Raw genomic sequence first — 25,632 nt, forward strand, 5'->3', positions numbered from 1 at the left:
TAAGATAGGTAGAGACCGTTCTTAATGCTTAGTTGATATTATTCAAACAACTGAACCACACTCCATTACTGGTCATGTAGAAAGTCAGATGTTCTGTATGAGTACATGAGTATCACCAATTCCCAGGCAATGCTTTTTTTAAAAAAAAAAAGGTTGTGCCAGAATAAAGCTCATGAGAGATTTGAGAAGTTACTTGTGGTCTTTCTTCTCCAAGTACAATAACAATGTCTTTGACACTGGAACCTTGTCAGGGATAAGATCAAATCACTTCTTTACACCACAAAGCAAGCACTACGACGCTGCTGCTCTGTGCACAACCTGCCTTAGCTCCTGGGAGCACCGGCACACGGTTCTAGATACTAAAGCCAATCTTTGTTTCAGCCGCAGCTGCTGTTCGCCAAAACCTCCCATCCTCACACTTCAGCCGTTCAAGAATTATGTCACAAACTTATTCCCGCTGTGTGAAGGGCTCTGGGTTGAATTTCCGTGTTATTAAGGGAAATAAGTTTACGCAACTTCAGTAGTAAAGTTTAATATCAAACAATTTGCTCATTGTTACCAATTTTGAATTACAAAACAGGCTCCAAAAAAATTTCATAAAATATGTTTAACTGGCTGAACGGAGTTAAGTGTGTTCAGACTGCAAGGGCAAATATCCATAACTTTTTGGTATAAATTATCTACAAAAACTGGTATAAACAATATTCCAATCTTAGTATGGGTTCCATCTAGGATTAGACAAATTTTCATAGTGACATCCACAAAATATTAAAGTTCATTCCCATTAACACATTTTTGCTGCTGAAGCCTGGCTTTACGTAACGCCTCCAGTTGCTTTGCTCTCAGCCACCTCTCTCTTGACAGCGTTGTCTGCCCCGCGCTGAGAGACAGGAACCTGCGGGAGCAGAAGCAGCAATTAAATAAGAGCTTGTTCACGTGTCAGGGTTGATAAGCTAATTCAGTACAAAACCAGTTTTCTTTCAGTATCCTATGAACCAGAAAGCACGGGCAGAAAGGGGGGGGGGGGAATACTTTGCCTAACTGAGAATCTGCGACAGGAGGAACAAAGGAAGAGGCGATTCCCTCTTCTGCTTGCTAGCCAGCCCCACGCAGCTCGCTCAGACTGCGGACGAGGAGCACTGACTCCATTTGTTGCCAGCTTGCTGGAAGGTCTTCAGCCAGGACAAAGAGCGCTACCCACCTGGCTACAAGCAGGGTTCTGTGCAGGTCGTCGGCTGTTATGCTCTCGGGGTCGTTCTTGCGCATTTCTACAAAGTCTTCCTCTACTGCCTATAAACAACACAGCGCGTAATTAAGTGGCAAGCAAGAATCTTCACTACGAGAGAAGCTTTTAAGGAGCTAAACACCATACTGACCCTTAGATTACAGGAGAAACATTTCAACTCCTTGTTATTGGGAAGTGAGCCTGAGCAAAAGGCTTTTCTTCACTGAAAGGGCAGTCGGGCCCCGGCACAGGCTGCCCAGGGAAGTGGCTGAGTCCCCATCCCCGGAGGTATTTAAAAGCCGGGTAGACGTGGTGCTTAGGGACATGGTTTGGTGGTGGGCTTGGCAGTGCTGGGTTAACGGTTGGACTTGATGATCTTAAGGGTCTTTTCCAACCTTAACGATTCTGTGATTCTATGAAAAATAGGCTAGTTCTCACCTTTGAAAAGAATTTGTTTTCAAAATGAGTTTGAGAGAGCAGAGTACATGTAAAGTATACGCTAAAATACCCAAGAGTACAAATCCTCAAAGGCGCAGTCAGGACAAAAAGTGCTTCTGTTTGGTTTTTAGAAAACTTCAAGGAGAATCACTGACAGGGAGAGCAATGGGAAAGCACAGTAACATTCTACTAAGGTGCTTTCTAGCTGAAGATACAGTTGAAAACATATTAGCGAAGTCTTCCATACCTTGGTCACTTCATCAGATATACTGTAGTCCAGCAGCCTCAATAAACTTAGATAAATTCGAAATTTGTTCAACACAGAGGGGAGCACTGCTGTTAGGAGGCTGTTCATATACTCTTCCATGTTTGGTGGAATTATCTGTGGTTGTAAGTGGACTTGGCAATCTGACTGAAAAATAAAATTACATATCATCTCTTTCCACATCCTATTTTTTTCTATTCCAAGACCACTTTAATCTCTAAAGCAACAGAAGTCACTATTTCTCAGAATTAAGGTAAGACAATTCATTCCTTAAATATTTAACAGTTCCCTTTTTGAAAACCAGCGTGAAGTCCTTACTCAAGCAGGAGTCAGCTTCACTTTGAGGCAAGAGAGCAAACACTCAGTTCACAGAGCTGGAATGCAAGAAAGCAGGTATTTCTAAGCTTGGGCTACTCAGTTTTTCTAGGGTCAATGCCAGATCTGTTGCTCTTTATTCACGTGCCCATCACCTCCGAAACTACTGTACGAGAATAACGCTTTGGGAGCAGCCGCGTAGCTGCAGGCTTTACCCATGACTGGGATCTCCGTTAATAACTGCAGTGGCCGCCGTGCCATCGCTACGCTGTGCGGCCAAGGAGGAGGGAAGGTCGATCTCTTGGTTCTCCTTTCAACAGGTTCTTGGCGTGGCTGCAGCCAGGAGTGAGAGCTAATGCCAGTGTCATACCCGCCCCTGGCCACGAGGCAGTTTTCCTGTCTTCACTTTCCTCTGGAATGGCACACTCTAAATAAGTAGCTACCAACCGTAATTATTCCCCAAATTGAGGAAGACCTTGCCATACCGGTAGGAGCGATCGGCCCTCAGAAGTGATAAGAACATTAATGTTGCATGGGAATTCCATCTGGTGGTAACTGAAGTCATAATCCACCTTCTGCCAAGTTATCAGATTACCCAGCGCTGTCACATTATGGACACCTAGAAAAGCAAGAACAAATTCTCTGACAACTGGACCTAAACGAATGTCAGACCTGATTTTTTTTTTTCCCAATCTGTTTTTAATGAGCAGCTGGTAGAAAAAGTCATGCATCCTGTTTCTTCTTGGCTCTGTGGTGTCTTCCACATACAGACAGCCATTTCTTAAGACCAAAATGAAGAATCCTTTAAGGATTCCAAGCCTAAATTTTATCTGGCCTAGCATGTGTGGTAATAGCTAATGTTTTCATTGGTCCTACAAAGCCAGGTAACTATTTACAGATGAAAAAAAAAATCTCTCCTCAAAAGAGGACAAAACACTACCAATTATCTGTCAGAAAGTATAATTTAACAGTTTAAGGGGGGTAAAAAAAAAAAAGAAAAAGGTGTCTTGCTGGCTGAAGAACACATGAGATGATAGGCTAGCAAGACCAGAACAACTGAAAAACCCACTCATCATTTTGCCAAATTGTTACAGAAGTCACTTGCCTGACCTGGAACTAAGTTATTTCAAATCTAGACAGTTAAGATTGACAAATTAACTGGTTAACCCTTGGAATTCTCCCTTTCAACTACTGACACGTACCTGACAATTCCAGTTTCCCTTCAGCAGTGTTACTGCATCAAATGACACATCTACTGTTACGTGTTTGCCTTTAATGGATTAGTATTAATCTACTATACTGTAAGTAAAGGCAAAGGTAGTAAATAAAGGCAAATTTAATATGATGGTTTACTTCTGGGACATTTTCCCCTTTGAAACCTCTAAGCTGTAACTTCCAAGAGTTCCAAAGCAACTACTAGATCTGAAGAGACTTATTCTTCGCTAGGATTAAATTTTATTCCCAACACTGCTACAAGAAATTAAAAATTCTTACTTTTTTACTCTAAATTCAGCAGAGAACAACATCCCACCAACAGAAATGAAATAAAATTAACGAGCTTTTTTTATCTGCAACTTTTAATACTTAAAGTATTGCTTTTTCTTAAATGTTGAATTTTTTAGACATTAAGGAGAAACATTTTAGAAAACCTATAAACCAGCACAGCGCGATTTTTCTGTAAATGGGAGTTTTTCATGTTTTGACTTTTTTTTTTGAAACACATAATGCAAAGATTTCTACTAGTTTTACCATTTTCTTTAGTTAATTTTTTTAACTTCACTAAAGCAGAGTAACAAATACTGAAGACTCAAAACCAAGTGAATAATTTCAATGAACAACTTTTAATAGCAGTAATTAAAAAAAAAAAAAAAAAGCTTGTGTTTCTAAACTGGATCAACCTGAAATCCGAACCTCACTAGTTCTGCCAGCCTAAGTGCTTGAACGGGCCAGAGTACTGACACTCAGCAGGGAGACCCAGCAGGCTTGTAGCATCACACAGTCCAGCAGGTTTCTTAAGACAGTATTTTTATTTTAAAATAAAGTCACTTCCAGTGATTCCCTATTCATTTTTCCTTGACATCACCACAGATATCTGTACTATGCGTTCTCCAGTTACTGAACTTTTAATAGGTACCGCAACTCACCTCTTTCATGTAGCTTATAATTAAATTAATTGTCTAAAGCTCTGTAGAAAGCATAGTACACAGCACCACATCAGCTTACAAGATAGAATCATTGTTCTGTTCCACACAGTAACAGCTATTTTTTTATCTCCAGTTTTTAGTTGGGTTTTCAGGAACGGTTTCCGTATGTAGAGTAAAAGTATAAAGCATACGGCAGGAGCGTATTCTTCCCCGACTCCTTCATTCATTATCACAGGAAACTGAAAGGCCATTCTAATGAATCAGAGGTATTTCGGTCTAAAGACTTATTCAAATCAGTGGCCTTTTCCACCAAGTGTCAAAGACACTGCCCAGAGTTCTCTACAATGCAAACACAGCTATCCTACACAAGGAACCACCTCGTTTCATTATTGGTCATTTGTGGTCTGGGATAGACATTTTGACTCAATACAAGTACTTCTGAGAAAAATACCAGAAGCTTCCAGAAAGTAAAAGAGGGAAAAAAACCCAGGAGACCAAGCTGTCAGTTGTCTGAGAAGGCTGCAGACTAGCAGGAACCTAGTTCAAGCCATGAGAGAGGATATGGAAACCACAAACAGTTTTGTAAGAGAAAATTATCACTGGGACACAATTGGTAACTGTCTTCAAATGTATCAACTCTGTCTTCAAATGTATCAACCTTCCAGATGAGATTTTATTTTTTTCTAAAAACCAAAACAAAACAATGCCTACCTGTTGTGTCAAGCTGTCCTTGCTCAAGCTGAGTCTCATCTACTACAAGGGAAGTGTTGCTGGCAAGCTGCAATACTCCACTGACTAAGCGATTAGCTGCGTAGTCTTTGTGTGGGATAAATCGTGAATGGTTCATGTTTTCAATGGTCATTTGTAGGCGATAGGACTGCAACGAGAAAAGAAATTCATCAGCATATTTCCTCTCCTCTGGGTTCCCTAGTAAATACTGCTTCCTTGAGCAAGAGCTGTAACTGTGAACCTCCATAATAGGTAAAACAAAACTTGTTACCACAATATAGAATACACTTTATCCCAAATGTCCAAATGCTAAATGCTTAAAAAAAATTTTCCCAAAGGAAAATAACGCTGTTAAGAACTCACATCACCTGTATTGCACATCTAGGATGAGCAAAACAACAACAAATGATTTATTGCAGCACTACAATCATTATGACCCCAAACTGAATTACTATGAATTTTCTGCAGAACAGTATCCACAAACTTGGGGATAAACAGTAACGACACGATAATCAAATGACCTGAATGTCTAAACATCAATCCAGAAAGACAAAATAAAGTATGCAGCATCTGTCTGTCAGTTTAATACCTCTGAGAATATTATTTTATTCCATATTCACCCTAGATGACTAGGTAAATAGAGATTTCACCTGACAGGCAAGCCATATCTCCGTTTTTATCTGCCCTCTACATGGATAGCAGGAGCCTTCGTTTAAGAAGCCTGCCTTTAACTAAAATATTGTTTATTTGCTTGGAACAATTAGTCCAACATCTACCATCAGAAATAGTAAAGCACTATAATGCCATGATTCTTACTGCTGGAACAAGCTGCTGGATAATGCGGTATATGTGCTCTGTGAAGATGCTGTTTCTTGGACATCCGCTCAAGTTGACCGTGAATTTTCCCAGAGGAAGCACATCTCGTCTTGCGTAACTAAACCAAAAATAACACAGTTTAGGCAAGCACCCGATCAACAGGGTAAACACAGGTATCAATCAGTTTGAGTGTTGTGCAGTATCTCTGACAGCTAGCAGGATTTCAGCACTAATACATACACAAAGAGCAGCCACATTTTTCTTCCTTCTCCAGTGTCCAAGGAGCTAAGTTAGGCTGAAGGCTGCTGTGGAAGGCTTTGCAGCATTGCACGAAAGCAGTACATTTATAGTGCTTGAGATCCTGCAATGTGCCTTCCAGATGCTCTGTTCTCACTCAGTAAACATACTTCTTCATCCTTCTCCTTTCTCATTGCTCAATCTCAATTTCCCTGCTTATCATGCTTGTTCATTTCCTTTACCTGCCCTCAGCTTTCCTCTCCCTCTTCTTACTGTATATCTTCTCCCCATTCTTGACAAATTTCAACTTTTTTGTGATACCAGCTAAGAGAGAAAACACATTCTAGTCTAAGTGTTAGAGCATTCACAATCCCACTAGAAAGAACGAAGTGTGCACAGAATAATAAAAAAACCCCTGCATACTGATATTGAAGCACTTATAGTTACATGGGGACACGGGTTCAGGGCAGACTGTAAACACAAACCCACCATAAATCTTGTCAGCTCATAATTATGCTGCCATTGCGTTATGGCTGGATCTACCTTGATACCACCTGTCTTGCTGAGGCTGAGAAATATCCTATGGCTTTTTACACATCAGTTGCAGGTATGAGAAAGGTAAGATGCCAAGTCCGATTACAGCTCTGTAAACACTTCTGTTAAACAAATATGGGCTGTACTATTCACTTCATAGCAGAATGGAATTTTTGAAAACTATAAAACAAGTGGTTTATTTACCGAGAATATTTTTTTTTTTTTTGTTAGAAAATGGAATCCATTTTCATTTTGAAGAAAGACTAAAATTAAATTTGAGCCGGAAAACTATACTTAATCTAATCAAAACATATTGTCTGAAGTTTCACACCTGAAACTTTAATGAGTCAAAGGATGCTGCTCTTTCATCCAGTGACAGTTTAAACCAACATTAGAGAATGTTAAGCAAATCCACTTTACTCAGGCACGAAGACAGATCACAATGCATGCACATTCAGCTACAGCAACAGCTCTGGTGCTAAATTTCTATCACATGCTAAATGGGGGTCACTTTAACTTACCATTAAACATACATCTATATATATTAAACAAATTCCCAGAATGTACCTTTCAGTATCTTTTAATACCTAAACAATAATTACTGCAGTTAGTAAATGCCCTCTTTGAGAAGTCAGTTGCATGTCCTATTCAATAAAAGAAGCCAAAGATAAAAAGATGTTATCATACCTCTGGTTAAAAGCGTATCTTGGACATTTTGCCCAACTCTCAAAGGAACACTGAAAGGATATACCGCCACAAAACTGGCCTTTTAACAAAACTTAGTTATTTCAGACAATGAAATCTGTTTACTGTGTCTGTTATGACAGGACGACTCTAGCTGGACAAAGTCCTACTGGAATAAGTACTATTTAAGCTATTTCTGCCATTCATTTGCAGAGTGATGAAGAACCCCATAAAAGGAGATTTCTTTTAAAAGATGAATATATAAATTCTCAGTAAACATCTAAATACTTACACTGTAGAGATGAGATGCAATATAAGGTATTCAGCAGCCAAACTGTCTCCCAAGAGGGCGTGGGTGAGGAACCCAAGCAACTCTGCTCTCACTGGTGACAGCTCAGACATGAAATTAGAAACAACTGATAAAAGAGCAGAAGACAAGAAATGTCAGAAAATGTGCTGTTTCTCACCCTCTTCCTCTAGATAAACCTTACTTTCCATTACAGTTCAATGAAGAAAAAATGGTTACTCCAAAGCAGCCTAGGAAAAATAAACAAACATTCATTGGTTTTCCAACTGAGTAATTACTGGCTTTGGATAACTTAAGTCACTCAACATTTCCTTGGAAATGCTTTCTTTTTTTTTCATTAGATATTGTGTAATGCATTTTGCAGAAGGCTGTAAAGTTTGGAATCGAATTTCTAAAATCGATAGCCTATCCATACTATATTAAAGGCAGAAAAAAAAACCCCAAACCCTTACATGTAGCACAGCTCAGGACAACCAATACAAGGCATGCAAGGAAGAAAATTATAAACATTATTCAGAGCCTTGCATGCAATAATTCAATGACAAAAAAAACCCCAGTAAAATAGGCCATGAGGAATAGCACAGTTGCTAAAAACAGAATTGCCTTATCTTCTTCACAGTATTATGATTCTTTATGTTGTCAGTATGTTTCTTATTTTCACTGTTATACTAAATTGGAAATCTAATTTTCCAGCAATTCACTCCATTTGAAAACAAGTAAAATCTTATAGCTGAACAACTTGTTAAAATCCTTGGGCATGTAGAATGCAAAACAAGTTTCATATAAATCACAATCATTTCAGAAAAATAAACACACAAGCATCACATAAACACTTGCGTCTTGTCCAGTTCTGGACTGCTGAATGGTTCACCCATTTAACAAGATTTAAATTCAAACCCTGCCATTGATGCCTTTGTCTCTGAGCAAAGAAGTATTTGTTCACGTGTACTAGGAAACCACACATTTACACGTACACAGGGAGAGGACAAGTTCAGATACTCACAGGTTTTACTCTCCTCTTCATTAAGGCAGGCAGGCAGTAATGGGTTAATGTGTTGTAATTTCTGTGCCAAAATCACATGGATTCTGGGGACTAATGAGGCTGGAGGACTGTGTACTCTCTGTTCTTCTGCCGTGTCCATACACTCCATAGGATCGAGGGCTGAGCTGTCCCTAGGAGAGGGCACGGCACAACTGGACTTAGAAACATTCCACACAAATTTCTCTCCATCTGACGAAGAGCAGTTGGAACCAGGCCAAGTACAGAGCACGTCGGAACAAACAACATCCGCTCCCAGCTCCTGGTAACTCCTCCCGTATTCAAACTCCCTTCTTTATGATTTTCATAAACACCATAAATACTGAATCACAATTATATAATGATATAGAAATGCCAAAGCATGCTTGACCAAAAGAATTTGGATTGTATTATTTTCAGAAAATAATCAAATCTTACTTTTCTGAAAAAAAAAAAAAAAAAGCCAAAAAAACCCCACCAAACAAGCCCAAACCCCAAACAAAAACCCCCAAACCAAACACCCCAAACAAAACCACATTTATTAGTTACTGCATTTAATAAGATGTAGCTTCAAATAAAATGTTACACACTGTTCTGTCCAGCACGTACTGAACGAAGTCTAAACCGTAACTTTTAAGAAAATAAGGCAATGATTTATTACATTTGTGTGTGTATGCACATGTGGGATTTTCATATTCCTCCAGGTTCTGGAGCCTGACAAGATCTTGTAGACAGTCACATAACAGCTATGTCACTGGCTGAGTAAAAAAAAAAAAATGAGTAAATAAATTCTGATGTACCTCAGCTCAAACTTCAAGGTATTACCTCTTGATTTAAGAGCTCAGATACACAAGCTTTACTCTCCCTGATCATGCCTTACAAAATTCCTTCCAGGTGGTTTTCATTTTTTATGTAGAAACTAAAATCCCTAAAGTGATTGTATCAGATAAAAGCTTTTAAAAAACTTTTTAAAAGCTTTTAAAAGCTGAAAGGCTTTACAACTTCAAAGCCTCTTCAGCAGTCCACCAACAGACTATCCACTCTTTCCATTACAAGAAATTTCTTTTGTTTGCATTCAAAACGTTGCTAAATGCCACCATTTTGTCTATTTGTGATAGAATGACATGCAGGAAAAAAATCCAACCTATGACAGACCAACTGAGCTGTCGGTCTGGGATTAGCTGTCAGACAGATGATAACCAAAAGCAGCTGACCAGGCTGAGTTAACTTTTAAGAAGCTGGCACTATAAAGGATTCACACTGCGCTCTCCATATTGTACTTATCAGAAAGATAAACGAAATCACCAACAGAAATATTTTAAAGTGCAATGGTTCAAGACATCAGTAGTATGTATGTTAGACTGGTCAACAGTTTTATTTTAAGAATTGACTTCTTGCGTCCTTCTTGATTAGTTTGTATTTTGTCAAGCAAGTAATTGCAGAACAGCAGGTGAAACGGGAAGTTTCTATCAGGGGTACAATGTGATGCTATGCCTTAATGAAAAAAAGCAACCCAACTTTTACTCATTTTGGTCACTTTCACTCTCCATGCAGACATGCCAACTCTTCTTTCTTACACTCTTCAGAACTGTTTATGGTAACAACTTCCATGGACTCCAAAATTATCTCAAAAGGGCATTTTATAATTTTAAAGCTTATTTGAAAGCTTTGTTCACCATTCACTCATTCATTTAAAGTTTAATAGGCATGAAAGAGTACAAAACATTCAGCTATAGAAGCACTTTTTGCTTTATAGACTGTACAACAACCTAAAAAAAGACGCATCGTCTATCCAAGGGTGTGGACGTATCAGAGTACAATGGATGTCAGTTTACAGGACGGTGGATCTAACGCTTTCCACATCAAGCCTTTTTTAAGCAACAAAATTCACCTCCTAAGCATAATCGTTATGTATTTACACATTTCCCTGTCTGTATCAAGGGAACAGCCAAGATATTTTCCTCACTGAAATAAAAATTTCCTTCATTTCAGGATCACGCATCAGGGGAGCCTTACCTCTCTTCATTGTTTACTATGCTCAGCACCGGATCCACAGACAAAATACCGTATACCTCCAGAACATCATTGACTTTGAAGCTATCCCAGCTCTCATAGACCTGCCACAAAGAGAAAAATAATAAAATACAGAGGCAGATGGGCCAGATGCAGGGCTGCAGACAAACACAGACAAAAGGAAAGATCTCGGGAGACTCAATTGTAGACTGAGAACAGGCTGTGTGAAGAGGTCTCACCTCGTCCTCACCGTCAGCAAGCTTGCATTGGAAAAATGAGTTTCTGTGATTGCGTGCTTTTTCCTATTGGCATTCTTTTGCTACACAAATGTAAACGATTGTATTCTAATCTGATTTATCAAGATTTACTGAATAAGAGAGCATTCAACACAGTAACAGGATAGAAATTTTGTGTTGGAAGTTTCATCGTCAATATAGCATACTAGTGAATCAAAGACTATTTCAAATATAATACAAAAATGCATAGTGTAGTGTTTTACTTGTTCCATCACAACTCTTTTTTCCTTAAGAGGACAAATCCCAAAAGCAAAATACCAGGACTCAGTATCAGCTACACCCTTGAGCATCTAATAACGGACTTTTTCATTTTGCTAAGTGTAGTGAGAATGCACAAGCTCTAATAAATGCTTGGAGGAACTGAAGGAGTTCAGCAATTCCCATACAGGGGTAATGAAAAGAAACAATGTAATAACGAAGAGAAACAATAATTATCTGTAGAAACAAAACTGTGGACTTGAAAGACAATTTCTGTGCCTATAAACTAATGCAAGACTTAGAGTCTAACTTCAGATTCTGTCTGCCTCACTGAGGCCACAGCCGCGCTCATCATCTCTCCGCTTTCGTTACCTTGACGAGACATGCTGGTCCCTTCTCTCCTGGCAATGGAAAATTTAAGTCAAGTGGAGGGGAGCAGTTGGGAGAAATGAGATGATGACCTGCAGAAGCCTCCGTTTCTAATCTCTTGGGCTCCACGCATCCATGGATATCGCCTCCGCTGCCTGAAAAATAAAGGATTCATAGGCTCTTTAAACAGAAAGGCAAAGGTGAATAACTTTCTTCAGTGAGCAACACGGAATTAACCTAATTTAACAGACATCCGAGACAAAAGTTTTTAAAAAAGCAATATATTCAACAGAAGATACTCTTACTCAGAATAGAAAAGTCTCACAAATGCATATTTTATATCATCAAGATAAGCATAAGTGTGAGTACTGGTAAAGATTTGTGTGTCTCAGAAACCCAAACATGGCCAACAATCTGCTTTTCAAAATGTAATGCTTAAACTGTGTGAATTAATTTTTTCTAAATTTGGTAGGACTGCAAAGGTAATATTTTTCTGCACCTCATGGCCAAAAAACTAGATAGTTCTTAAAGGTAAGAGTATGCATCAACATATCAGTTTACATGAAAAATCTCTGTAGATTTTGAGCAACAATAAAGCTACAAAAATCCATTCTACAATTTATCAGCCTGAGTATGAAGACAAAACAGTCTAAACTATCTAATAAAACATCTGCAGACTGGTAAGAATACAAAAAGAAAAACCTGAATTCAGCTAATGAACCTGATAGGCATATAACACCGAACAAAAGAAAGCAATAACTTCTACACTTTTTTCTTTAATAGGACTGACAATTTTAAACTAACCACTTTCTCTTGTTCAAAAGAAAACATGCCAAAATCTCCAAAAAACACCCATGCCAGTTTAAGCGGCACCTCCACAGAAGAGCATCGAGACAAATAGTTCACAAACTGACTGCAACATAAGTAAGAATTGCCCACTCTCTGAACACTGCTACTGTTTGAAATACCATCCTCTTAAAAGGTTTAATAGCTTTCTTCAGGATGCTTCAAGCGTCTGGCATTAATCTGGTTCCTTTATGAAGCTGGATTAATAAGCCCCATGTTAGGAAAAAAGGTAAAGGCTGGAAGATATTTTTTAGATATGTACTACTCTTTGTAGCAAAGCAGCACCTAAGTGAGATGTGGTTTGGCTTCAATTTGCACAATAACATCCACACACAGAGTGAGAGAGGGACAAGATTACATGATTTTCCCCAGATTACTGTGAAATCTGCAATAGAGCGGGAAATTAAGCAAGAACTCCTAAATTTCAGCCTGCTGCTATAAATTGTGCGTGTGCTGTTATATACCAAAGGCAATACACAAGTGTTGCTGTACCACGTATTACTTTAGGAATTAACTGTAGAAAGTAGTACCAACAAGTCATATACATACAGCATGCAACACCGTAGACTCTCCCACACTGATGACTTCAACAAAGCCGCCAGATTAGTTATGAAGGCTGCATTAACACTACCGAGTCAAAAAATTGCAAATATTTCAATTTTTGAGAATGAAATTTCTGCAAATTCTGGAAAGATATCACGATAACTCTTCGTCAATTATGACTCTTACCTATATGTTGCTCTTTCTGTTTAGATGGATGTAGATCCATATCCTCATCTTCCTCATAGCTCCTCTTGTGGCGACTTGGTGTGTAGGATGTCGAAGGACTAACTCGAGCTTGGCTTGCACTAATATATGCGTAAAATTGAGGATTAAGGACAACTACAGACTCAGGTGAGAAAATTCAGGCAACGAGAGTTTTTTTTAAAACAAAATCCTATTATCCTATTTTGAGAAAGACATTAAAATAATGGTTCAAATTCTTATCTAGACATCATCTCTCTAGATACATAAATAACCTGCTTAAGAAGTGTACAGCAATCATTGGCTTTTTTGAAAACAGAAACTAAAAATCACTGACTGCTATTCCACCATCAATCTTTAAAAAAAGGGTGGGTTTTTTTATGCCCAGAGAACATGCTTGTGGTCAGGTACAACTCAAAATCTCAAGAATTTTTTCTCTCCCACATCTCAACCCTAAACAACAGACATTATAATAATATTTAAAGACTTGCTGTCTGATACAATTATTACTTTAAAAAGAAACACACAGAAAATGTTTACGTACTTGTAAGATACTAGCGATACCACACTTGAATTTTGAAAAAGCTAATACACTTTTCCTTTTCTTAGCATGACGGGCAAATATTGAAATCATGTTCAGTGTTTTCGTAATAGTCTGGCTCACTTTAAATTTCCATTGGTGTACCATTTTGCTGTAAGCTTCATTCAAAGACTAACTTATCAATCATTTTATTACAAAAATTGCGTTAGCTTAATTTTAAAATTGCATTGGCATTCTGTGCCAATGACAAGTAGTACTTTTCTCAAATTCTGAACTCAAAGTATGAAATATCAAATCATATTAGATTTACCATCAAATTCATATCTTTTTACAAAATGCAACATATCTTAAGTTTTCTAGACCTCTCTTCCACTCCCTTGGAGGAGAAGAGAACATAAAACTCCTAAAAGGTGTTAAAAGAAGCATGCTGCATCCATTCCACTCGGACAATTCAACTTCCATTTACTACAAGAAATTAAAGACGATTTGTTTCTCCCCAAGACCTTTCCTGCACTCACCGAGAAAATGACATACTGTGATCAAACTATTATAAACACAATGCTTCAATTTTCCAGGAATTATTGTCTTAACATGCTCAAGCTACAGGTGTTTTTACAGGTTCTTGTAGGAGACTCTCACTACGTAGCAGTGTCCTAATTTAATCAGAAAATGGCAATAGAAAGCTCATGGCTCAATTGAGTTTCTCATTTTCTAGACGTATGCAAATAGAAATTAACAGAAATTTTCAAGACTCTCCCAAGCAGACATGAAAAGCTAGCCTAAATCCCTACTAAATCAAAAAGCAATGCTCCTAAATTCATTTGCATCCTCTTTGTGCATATAGCACACCACCATTTTTTCCTTTTTACTTTTTCTGCACCTACCACCTCTCCCCACCTATCCCAATTAACTCAAAAAAACCACTTGAAATAATAAACTCATCTCCTTAAATCTAATGAATTAGTTGGCGACCACTGTTTGTATAACAGAGCACTAGCTCAGTCAAAAAAGATATTTCTTTCACCCATGCTGATTCGCCAGGCACTGGAACGCAGTAGAAAGTCTGTCTCTCCGATGTGACCGTTTGTGAGGAGTTCAAATCAATTTCCTGCTGAGGCTAGAATACCAAGAGAAATTCTGTTAAAAAACTGATTAGAGTTTGTTTTCTTTTTTTCAACTAATCCCACAGATTCAGTTACTTAGCCAGAAGTTACAACGAACATGCAAGACTACACACTCATGAACCAGTGCATCCAAACAGTCTGTATCTACAATGCTTTGATTCCAATAGCACTGTGCTACCAAAAGTGAATTGTTTTCTATGGCAGGAAGCTTCAAGATCAAGAGCTCTCTCCCTGTCAAGCAAAACAAATTTTAAATACAACAGAAATGGCGTGAAGCCTGCTGAACTTAGAATGCCCATGAGCAGTTGAGAATACTCAGCTTTCCAAACTTGAGATTAATCTTGCATTTTAAGAGCAGTATCTCCAGGAATCCACTGGTGAGTACCAAATAAGCTATATTGCACTTATAAACTGTATCTTTCTGTCTAATATGTCATCTCAAAATTTGTGTAACTTGTATAACTTACCCCACATTCTGCCACATCTCTGTATTTACCAAAATGCAAAACCTGTCAAGGAGAAAAAGGCAATACAATCGTTACGTTTCTGACAGCATCCTGAATATAAATTACTTATACAAAAATCACTGCGGTCTAAAGTTCTTCAAAGACATACTTTTATTATCTTAGTAATTTTTATTCCTCAACAGAAATGTAAAAAGTGATGTATTACTGATGCCATTTGAGCCATATAAACAGAGTTCTATTAGATAGTGCCCAGACTCCATAGGTTTAATGCAGAAACTAGAGGAAATACGAAGACTAGAACGGAGAAAGTGCTAAACGTTTACTAAAACGATAAATCAGTATTTCACTTACACGTGCATTTGTGTTTGGGTCGACTGTTTCATATACTCCCATGTAAAACTCAGGATCAAACATATCTTGAACCATGCAGCGAAATTTCACTAAACTGTTGGGCTTCAGGTAATGTACAGGAACATCATTCAGTGATGGAACCTATAAAAAAGAGCTTATTCTAAACAACCGGTATATAAATATGAAGAAATGCCCAGAAGTGAGCCAAAATCTGCACAAAATCTGTCACCAAATGACTCTCTGATCAGCCGGTATATCCTACTGTTCACTTACTTGCCTCAAAGCCTGTATTGTTGTTGTTGATACAATCAATTGCCTCGGACAATTCAGTGCCTCAACAGGTAAAATACTGAGTATTTTCCGAGTACTTTTCCCCCACGTCTACTGCCCTAGTCCAAGCAGTAACAAAGCGTGTACATCTCAACACTGGAAGTTTCTGCAACAGCTGTTACGGATAATAGTTACGATTATCAGACACTTAACAGTTCCCAAATTCTTCCAGTCTCCAATTTCTCAATCCCAATACTGGACTATAAAGAAATGCATTTCGGTCACTGAAACCATATAGAAACTCTACAACAACATTTACATGTTGTAATTCCCATCTTACACTGGGAATTATTGCAGCTGCAGTACTAAATAGAATTTATTACTTATTTTATTCCCATTTAACAGTACTTTTACCATGTATTATGCACCGGTGGTACCATGGCAATCACACGCACAATTTCTTACAACAAAAGGCTGTGGAAAACCTCTACGTTAATTTCCAAGTCCACATTGGGGAAGTCTTTTTCAGATGTTTACATGACAATAGAAAAACAGAAGGAAAAAAAAAATCAATGCCTAGCCACCTGGTATAACTTGAAATAATAAGACCTGCAATAAGAATAGAGAGTTCTGATTTTGAAGATAAACTCTTTGTTGAAAAAAACCCCACATCCAACATTAAAATCCAACAACAAACAGAAGCAGCCCTATAGGAAATGGCTTTTTAACAAACATATATTCCCTTATGTTTATGTTGGGTAAGAAAATGCACTTTCAATTCCTTCTAATGCTGTAAATTTAACACAATTTTGCCATCTACACTTCCACTTAAACTGTCGTTGAAATATTAATTACAGAATACTCTCACTGACAGCAGAAGGAAAAAAAACCACCAATCATGTTCACTTACTTTTTTTGGCCATAAGTAAAACAGATTTGATATGAAAGTTTCTAATGCACTTAGCAGTGTTCCACGATGCTGTTTTCACGAGTCTTTTAGAAAAATATCAGCTTTTGAACTCAAGTGTGCATGCTTTATTTTTAAACCTAAAGCGTTGCTTCCTTGCTAAACTGTGAAAACCAGGCCTGATCCAGCGCAATAAGGCACAATTTCAGCAGAAAGTATTTTTTCCTAAAATCTGAACGCCCAAGCAGCTATTTCTTCAACCCACACAAAGTTTGCAGCGTCACAATAAATGATCACGAGAGAAACGGTTTATAAACAGCAGTTCAGAAACTTGTGGTGTACAAACACTCAATGCAGGCTCACAGTAGGCAGGGCAGGCATTAACGCTTTCAAAAATGACAGTATTTGTCAGCTCCTGCCATCTACTGGATTGTACTACAAACAGGCAGCATTCGGCAGTTATGGCCCAAGGCGAAACAGCACACTGAAGCCAAGTGGATTGGCTTCTCCGGTTTCGGTCAGGATTTTACATCTTTGCTTTACACAAAGATTAAAGCAACCGAGATGTAAGTAATGTATCGCAAAGTCTAGGCCTAAAATTCAGAAGCGTGGTTATCACAAAAAGGAAGAACTTCTCAAAAACATGTAAGAGGTAAAAATAATGAAACTTAAGAATAGCATAACTCTAAAAGAATAAAACAATCTTACCCAGTTAGTAGCATTATTTTCTTTTAATTTCTCCTTGAAGTATTCAGTTACCTTCTTTTCCCAATCAGAGTTTGGAACATTTTGGGCTACAAACAAAACACATTTACGTGCGTATTAGCATCACGTAACAGACTTCTATTCAGCATTCTCCTAACGTAGTAAACAATTTTAGGATTTACTTCTACTCTGGGCAAATGACTGCATTTTAGACTGCTTTATGCCTCTTATAATTGCACGGACTTCCCATCTTATACCCTTTCAGGCAAACCAAAATGAACACAGCGACTTGTGGAAGCGAGGAAAAGCTCTGAAACCCAGCTAGAGAGGGGAGGAGGGGAGGCACCGCTTTCTCCTTTATGTTCACTGCAGAAATTTTTATTTCAAGACGCCTTCAGTTAAGATCAAGCCTAGCACTTCAACAGCTTCAGCTGATGGCATTGGTAATGTTACCACTGAACCATGTAGCCAGCACATATTGCTCCTAAAACCCCAAATATGCTTTGGTTTCTCTTTTTTTCCCCCCCAGCCGGCCTGCCAGGCCGAGGACAGGCCTTGCTGCCCGGGCGTGAGGCACCAGGACGGGACCCCCGGCCGCCGGCGACGGCCGCGCACCCCGGGAGGCCTGGGGAAGGCGGCTCCCGCCGGGGAAGGAGGAAGCGGCCGCCCGCCCTCGCTGCCGTCCCCAGTCCACCCGGGCGCTTCTCCATCCCCGCTTCCCCCGGCCTCGCCCGCCCCGGCCGGGCCCGCCGCTCTCCCGCCGTCCCGCTTCCCCGTGAGGGAAAGCCCCCTCCGGCCGCCCTGACGGCGGCGAGGGGCCGCTGCGAGGACCCCGGCCCCGCCCGGCCCGCGCTCACCGAAGATGCCCTGCACGATGCTGAAGGGGTTGTTGAGCCAGTCGGCCACGCACGGCATGGCGGGGGCGAGCCTCGCCGCGGGGACGAGAGCAGGCAGGGGGCTGCCGGCGCCCTGCAGCCGCCAACTCCCGCTCGCAAGCCTCGCGCGGGGGCTCCCCGCTTCCGCCCTCTTCCTCCTCCTCCTCCTCCTCCTCTTCCTGCGGCAATGGCGGCGCCGCCAGGGCCGGGCCCGCCTTCTCCTCCTCAGCAGTACGCCGAGAGGCCGTCAGGGCGCGATGCCGCCATCTTTGAAGCGGGCAGAGCGGTGAGGGCGGAAAGGGCCGGGCCGCTGCGGGGGAAGGGACGTGGCCGGGGTGCAGCCATGGCGGCGGCGAAGCCCGGGGCTACCAGTGGCACCAACTTGCTCTTCTCTTCCTCCGCTACCGAGTTCAGCTTCACTGTGCCCTTCATCCCGGTCAGCCAGGCTCCGGCTGTACCGCCGGGCCCCGCTCTCCTGGCAGCCGGTACGGGGGGCGGCCGGGGGGTGCTGAGGGGCCGCTGTGAGGGAGGCGGGAGGGCGCGGAGGGGTGGCGGGGGAGCCCGGCGGGGCAGAGCCGGCGGAGCCGGGGCCTGCTAAGGGGCGATGCGGGCCTGGGCCGCGCCTGGGCCCGCTGCGGGTCGATTGGGCCCTCGCCTCTCTCCCCGGGGCTCCCTGGTCGGTGGTCACCGCCAGCTGGCGGCGGTTAACGCTTCGGGAAAGCCAGGCTGCTTGGGATGTGTACGTATGTTCCGCTTTCTCGTGTGCTTAATGCTTGGTGTTTAGTTCTGCGTCTAGGGAGAGGGGACGGTTATCGTGTTTTCAGTTCATTGATGAGCGTGTTTGTTTCGGCGACAGAAGTTGTCAGTACTTCCACTCAGGGGCGTGCTTCCTGTTTTCACTTTTTATCAGCTCCTCTTCCACGTTATCTTCTGTTTTCCCCGTGTGAAAATAGCATGTTAAGCAGGCACCTTCACTTTCCTTGTTAATTCACCCGTGGTTTTCATACCCTTCCCTTCTAAAGTCTTAATGGTGTTCCAAACACATGCACGTGCAACCTAAAATCTGATGCTCAAACAGTTTCAGATAAAGGAATGGATTTTTCTGGAAATCCGTTCGGTCTGAGATTAAAGCCCTAAACAGTAGGAATGCGTCTAGAAATCAGGTATTTTAAATTTTACTGCATTGGTGCATGTTGAGTCCAAAATCCAAGACTTGATTTCAATGCTGTTGTATCTTAGCTAAAATACATAGTAATATAGCTGGAAATCAGTGGAGTACATCTCTGTAGATTTAATGAAATGTTTGCCAAATAAGTCTTTGAAACATTTTTTTAGATTGACTACATTTTTTTGGGTGGGAGGGATAAAAGCATTAGAATATTATTCCTGCTTACCTGAGGTACCTAGGTGGGTGATATATTTATTGCTTCCATTGTGCAACCCTTACAGTTTTTATTTCTTGCAAGTATATGTTATTTTTCATGATTTAAAAAAAGTAATTTTTAAGTGCTCGTCTGGCCAGTAGCTTTGCACAGGTGACTGGCAGTTTCCTGAAGACTTTGAAGCTAGCCGGGGAGAAAATCTGATGGGATTTCATTAATGCGATGAATCATATACTCTCCATGTCACTTAAAATTTGATCAGATGAAGATTCATAGTTTTGCAGCTGGAGTGAATTTCAGTGCCAGAGGTTGTGCCACATTCTGTGTCTGTCCAAGTAAGGGCCCACTGCCCAGTTAAATGTTTTATTTCTGCGGTCCATTGCACTCACTGTTTGTCCACCCAGGTGTCATAGGGATCTGGCTGTGTAGAGCAGTTTGCATCTTGAATCACAGTTTGAAGCAGGAAAGAACAAGCTCTTGAGTTTTAATTTTAAGTTGTGTAAACTGTAATAAGAATTGGTTTCAGGATTTGTTTGACATCCATCTGACAGCCAAGGTTTGGAAGCTGTGTGCAGTCATAAATTTGTTGTATCTCCGAGAGTGAGTAATAAGCGTTCTGTGCTTTGCAGTTTGATGACAGAAGATACATTCTCTGGCTCGGGTGTGGGTGAAGTAACCAATATACTTACTGTAGATAAAAGGAGTGTTCCCAATGAGGAAGTGGACTAACGTCACTTGTGGTTGTCAGGTGCCTTATATAGGGAGGGATATACAGGAGGTTGTCACACAGTTATTGTTGAAGAAAGACTGTTTTGTATATGGGAAGAATACTGCCCTTGTGTGTCAAAGCTGTACACTCATAGGAAATTTTTAAATTTGTATGAAGTGCTTCTTTTTCTGCCAGTCTGGGCTTATGTTCCAACATAGTTTTGCAAAATTAGAAAAAGGCAAAGTAGAAAGTAATGTATTGTGTTGGAAAATTCTGTGTGTGTGTATATATATATATATATATGTATAATTTTTGCTTTGGCACAACTTTTAGTCAACCTCATTTTGCAAGGAAAGATACAGTTAGACTAAATCTCCGAAGCCTAGCTGAAATTGGAGAATAGTAGGTGTTTTGCAAATGGGCATTTGGTAAAGGCCTTGAAAACTCTTCAGCTCATTGCTACGTGTTTATCGTGATCTGACGTGGTGAGGTGAATTGTCTGCTTTGCTACCAGTTATTTTGGAAAGCAGAGATTTGACAGCGTGGTAGGCAGTATGCTTCTCTCTATTCCACAATGTTTATGAAATGTGAAAAGAAGAAGAATTTTATCATTTAGAAGTTGAGACCTTTTATTTAGTATAAATGGCCGTTCTGCTTGTAGTTGGGCGATAATCCATAGGCCTGACTTCTTAGTGGTCATTGCTTATAAACGATTTTAGTATTCTTCACACGATGGTTCACATACATAGGTTATGGGTTTTGTTCATCAAAGTGGAATAAAATGCTATAGGTGAAAGTAAGAGAAATTGATAAATGCGGGTGATACTTGCCTCAAACTGACACCATCTGAAAAGACTACTAAATAAAAGATGGTTAAAATAGTCCTTTTTAGTCATGGCAACTGCTTCTTTTATGATTAATTAATTAGAGCAGCAGCTTCCTAGGGAGACTTCTCTGTGGATTCCCCTGTGCTCCCTTGATACTCTATATTACAGTTATGTTGGCTGCGGGTAAAGATATTTATTATTGGCTGCTTGTAGCTGCAGAGATGCTTGGTCTCTCTTTGGCTGGGGACTGAGTAGCAGAGAAGCAGCAATAGCTCTGTGGTTTCTTCCCCACAGCCTGGGGATTATTTGATTGCCAGAGCAGATGACAACACTCTCGTGACTTCTGCAGATTGTGTTGGCTGCTTGCAGGGTGCGCTTCCCTCAGCAGGCAGCGATGCTCAGACCATCCCAGGTTTAACTGAGTTTACTGCAAGACCTGTGGTAACGTCAAACCGCTTTTCTCCGCACTTGTTACTAGATCACTACAAAGCAGAAAACTGTGATTGACCAGGACCTGGTTTATGTATTTTCTCAATGCGAAAGGGCAGTCATGACCTTGCACCTTTTTAAGCCCTCTCCTGCAATTGTGCAGAATGAGGACTTGTTTTTCTGCACTAGAGATATAGCTTTTGTGCCAGTCTAGAGTAGGATTTTTAGAGAGAGCTGGAGTAAGTCTTGCTCATCACGTGCCTCGGAGTGATGAGTTGTGGCCACCTCGCAAGTCAAATAGGAAACCTTGCGAGGGCAGTGCTGAAGGAGCAGGTGAGAATGGATTGCTTAACCAATAGGTTTGGTCTCTTTGGGAATGTCCTTAAGCTCTACTTTTGAATTTGATCTTGGAATTCTAAAAACTAGAGCATAAAGTCGTATGCTTGGTAACTGTTTTCATGGTGAAAGGAAATGAACCAAGGCTGCTTTTGCATTTGGTAGGCATAAGGGAAATTGGAAGGGATTTTAGTGCCCTGGAAGCAGGGATCTCTGCCAAGTTGCTTGGGAAGGCCCTGATTTCAGTGATACTTTTGTCTCTTGTTTCAGATTGTTAATTTTTTGTTGCTTTATCTGTGTGCACTGAGTGACTTTCACAGTCCATTTTAAAAGTTCTTGAAGACTTGTTATCTTTTGTTTCATTTTATGGAGTGTTTAATCATCAAGGACGTGTAAGCTCTGTAATGCTTTTAGCTTTATGGGGGCCAACAGAGTTTTGGAAATAGCTGATAATGTTACAGAACATTTTGACTACGTACACTAACTGGTTTGAACCTCTCACGATATCTCTAGTGATCTTTTTGTTTTTTTGCAGATGATTCTGCAGACGTTGGTGAAGAGGACAGCTTCTTGGGTCAGACTACCGCCAGCCCCAATCCACCACAGACTTTCAACTATTTCTCTCAAGTCCCTAGTAGCAGTGATCCATTTGGAAGTATCGGGCAGCCACCCTTAACAACAGTTGCACCACCTGTTGGAGCACCAGCCTTCTCCAGGCCTCCACCTTCACTTCCACTTGTGTCTGGGCCACAGGATGGGCAAAATGCCTTTTCACCACACGTTCCCAAGTCACAGTCCTCTTACAGTACACCACCTACTTCACAGGTGGGAGTCACGGCTTATCAGACTCCTCAGCAGAGCTGTCCCCCGCCAGCAAATGTGTCTGCTCTTCCCCAAGGAGCATCTCAGCAGGGGTATAACCCTTATCGGCACACCACCCTGAGCAGCAGAGCTAACCCATACCTTACTCCGCCGCAGCTGCAACAGAGTCACGCACCCGCTCACTCACCATCCTCTGTACCGCCTGTCCAGATGTACCAGACACCGCCAGGGCCATTGACACAGGTATATAAATCATTCCTGATGTCCTGGTACCAGAACAAAACAATTTAAATCACTTTCCTCTTCCAATTGCACATTTTATCTTCTGAAGATTTTTCTTTTCCCCAAAAAACTCCCCAAAAAAGTCTTGAACTGTTTCTGATAGCAAAATCTTTTCACTAGAACTAGCCTGGAACTGTCGCTTTAGGAAAACTTCCTGATATTTGAAGTGAGCTGTATCTATGTGAGCCTCTGGTGTCAGAAACAAAGCCAGGTTGTGATGTTCTGTTACTCTTTTCTGTCTGTTACTGAGTTTGCTGCCATTTCAGCTGTGCTGCTGCATTGTTTGTGCCTCTGCTGTAAATGAGGTCATTCAGCCATTTGCAAGATATGGGCTAAAAATCTCTTTTCAAGCTGGTTTTGCTGGTGAAGCCAGGTTGAGGATTTTGTGTGATGTAAAGTATTAATCTCCATTCTTTTTTACCTTCACAAAGGCATTATTAAAATAATGTAAGTGAATTAGTAATAGCATGAGAAGTTTTCCTTGAAAACAACAAAAATTCTTTTTATTTTGCCTGAGCTATTGCTATCTTGCTGCTGTTGTGAATAAAGAATAGAAAGATTATATAATGACAAAAAACACAGCAAAGGCAGTAGAACTTGAACAATCTGGAGTTTTAGATTAAACAATTTCAGAACTTCTGATTGCTTGATTTTATATTTGTACAGTATATTAGTGTTTTGTTGTTTTGTTTTTTTTTTAAAGTATCGACCAAAGCAGTTGTTACTGCTGACATCACTTGTTTTTAGTTATACTAACTGGGATCTTTGTACAATTTGTATGAAATCAGCTTTATGTAGGCTATATTCCCTTTCAAAATCAGTTATTTTTCTTGCATCACTGAGGCTACGTTAGAGTTTGAAGTCTGCCTGTCCTGATCATTTTGCAGGAAGAGAGCTCTTACTGAGGTGGGCACTGTTAAAATTGACAATCTTTATGCAAAAATGTAATTATGTATAAACGAATAATACAAAGAATACGTTTTTGTTTTCATGTCAAATTTGGTGGCCGTAAGAAATAAGCTCAGCCTGAGTTTTGAAAATTTAAGAGAATATTTTAAATCTTACTGGTTTTAGGTAATCAAGGTGCTAGACCATAACAGGTTTTAACAGTATTTGTGGGAATGAAATTCACATCCTTTGTCAATTTGAAAAGGTGTAAGTTTTCAAAAACACATTAAAGTGGACAACTTGTCTATAACATTTTTAGAATGAAGGATAACGTTCTTGGGGGGGGGAATGTTAGAAATAAAGGCTGAGAGTGTTCTCTACAGCAAAATATAGACCAGTTCTGTAAAAACTATGTGAGATTGAGGTCATGAACCTGTATGTATTTTTAGATTCCACAGCCTCAGTCACAGCTCCGAGCTCCCAGGCCTGCAGGTCCACTGGTCCAGGCACCTCCTGTTTTGCTGCAGAACCAATATGAGCCAGTTCAGCCACACTGGTTCTACTGTAAGGAGGTGGAGGACAAGCAAATATGGATGCCGTTCAGCATTTTGGACTCTGCGAAGCTAGAGGAAGTCTATAATTCCGGTAAGTTATGAAAATCTTAATCATATCTTATTCAGAGGTGAACAGAAGGACTAGAAGGAAGATTAGCTAGAGTAATGCCACTCGCCTATGAAAGAGTGATGTGGCAGTAATAAGTAAGATTAATACGTACCTCGAAGATGTATTTTGTGCCACTTAATTTATTCACTTATGTTATCTGTTGCTTGATGCTGTCAGCGTTAAGATGTACATCCCTAGTGGATATCACATTTTCACATAGAACTCCTAGTTTTCTGTGTCTTGATTTGCCTTTTTGTTAAACTCTGTCAGCTCTGGAATAAGTAGTCATATCTGTGAGTTGTTCAAAGCTTTTCTTATTGTGTACAGAGCATATAGAAACGTTTTGGGAGCAACAAAATGGTTGCCTGATATTATGAAGCTTCTCTCCCATAGTATAAATATCTGTCTAAATAGCTTAATTTTCATCACAGAATTGATTTGGGCTGGGGCGAGAGAGAAAAAAGATTGTATGTGTTATGTATTGTAACCGAGCATGACTTTTGTGTCATAGTCCAGCCTGATCCTGAGAGTGTGGTTCTGAGCACTGACGGGGGACGCTATGATGTATACCTGTATGACAGAATGAGGAAAGCTGTTTACTGGGAAGAAGAGCCTTCTGAAGTGAGACGATGCATGTGGTTTTATAAGGGAGACAAGGATAGCCGGTTTATTCCCTACACTGAGGACTTTAGTGATAAACTAGAGGTTAGTATTACCTTTACATAAACTTCACGAAGAACTTGATAGTTCTTTGTATTTATGACCTTAGAAATACTTCTTTGTGTTTCATTAAAATGATTTCCAGAATGCACTTTCTGGAATGTAAGTAAGCAAATCCAGGAAAGGGGAGTGGCTAGAAGGCCACGTTGCTCATGC

At 40.3% G+C, this 25,632-nt stretch overlaps 2 protein-coding genes across 3 annotated transcripts in view; one reads left to right on the forward strand and one right to left on the reverse strand.

The window, feature by feature from the left end:
* MCMBP (minichromosome maintenance complex binding protein) lies at window positions 1-18,607 on the reverse strand. Of its 2 annotated transcripts, XM_087768022.1 has the most exons (16): window positions 18,401-18,607; window positions 17,547-17,632; window positions 15,662-15,802; window positions 15,311-15,352; window positions 14,735-14,836; window positions 13,164-13,293; window positions 11,592-11,743; window positions 10,729-10,829; window positions 8,698-8,867; window positions 7,680-7,803; window positions 5,933-6,050; window positions 5,099-5,264; window positions 2,729-2,862; window positions 1,911-2,075; window positions 1,202-1,290; window positions 1-895 (listed from the first exon to the last, which is right to left on the reverse strand). In XM_087768022.1, exons 1-16 carry the CDS (start codon window positions 18,456-18,458, stop codon window positions 769-771), a joined length of 1,905 nt encoding a protein of 634 aa, XP_087624148.1. In that variant the 5' UTR covers window positions 18,459-18,607; the 3' UTR covers window positions 1-768. The 2 variants fall into 2 exon arrangements, with proteins under 2 accessions (XP_087624148.1, XP_087624147.1); XM_087768021.1 differs by lacking the exons at window positions 17,547-17,632; window positions 18,401-18,607 and adding an exon at window positions 16,346-16,451.
* Window positions 18,606-25,632, forward strand: part of SEC23IP (SEC23 interacting protein) — a 25,791-nt gene continuing 18,764 nt past the window's right edge. Inside the window, exons 1-4 of the mRNA XM_087768020.1 lie at window positions 18,606-18,903; window positions 22,637-23,166; window positions 24,543-24,738; window positions 25,268-25,461. Coding sequence (XP_087624146.1) covers window positions 18,606-18,903; window positions 22,637-23,166; window positions 24,543-24,738; window positions 25,268-25,461 — 1,218 coding nt within the window. The remainder of the gene's footprint in view (window positions 18,904-22,636; window positions 23,167-24,542; window positions 24,739-25,267; window positions 25,462-25,632) is intronic.

This window comes from Nipponia nippon, unplaced genomic scaffold (genome assembly GCF_047370975.1).
Source record: "Nipponia nippon isolate SJK-2023a ecotype South Korea unplaced genomic scaffold, ASM4737097v1 scaffold_3, whole genome shotgun sequence".
NCBI lineage: Eukaryota > Metazoa > Chordata > Aves > Pelecaniformes > Threskiornithidae > Nipponia > Nipponia nippon.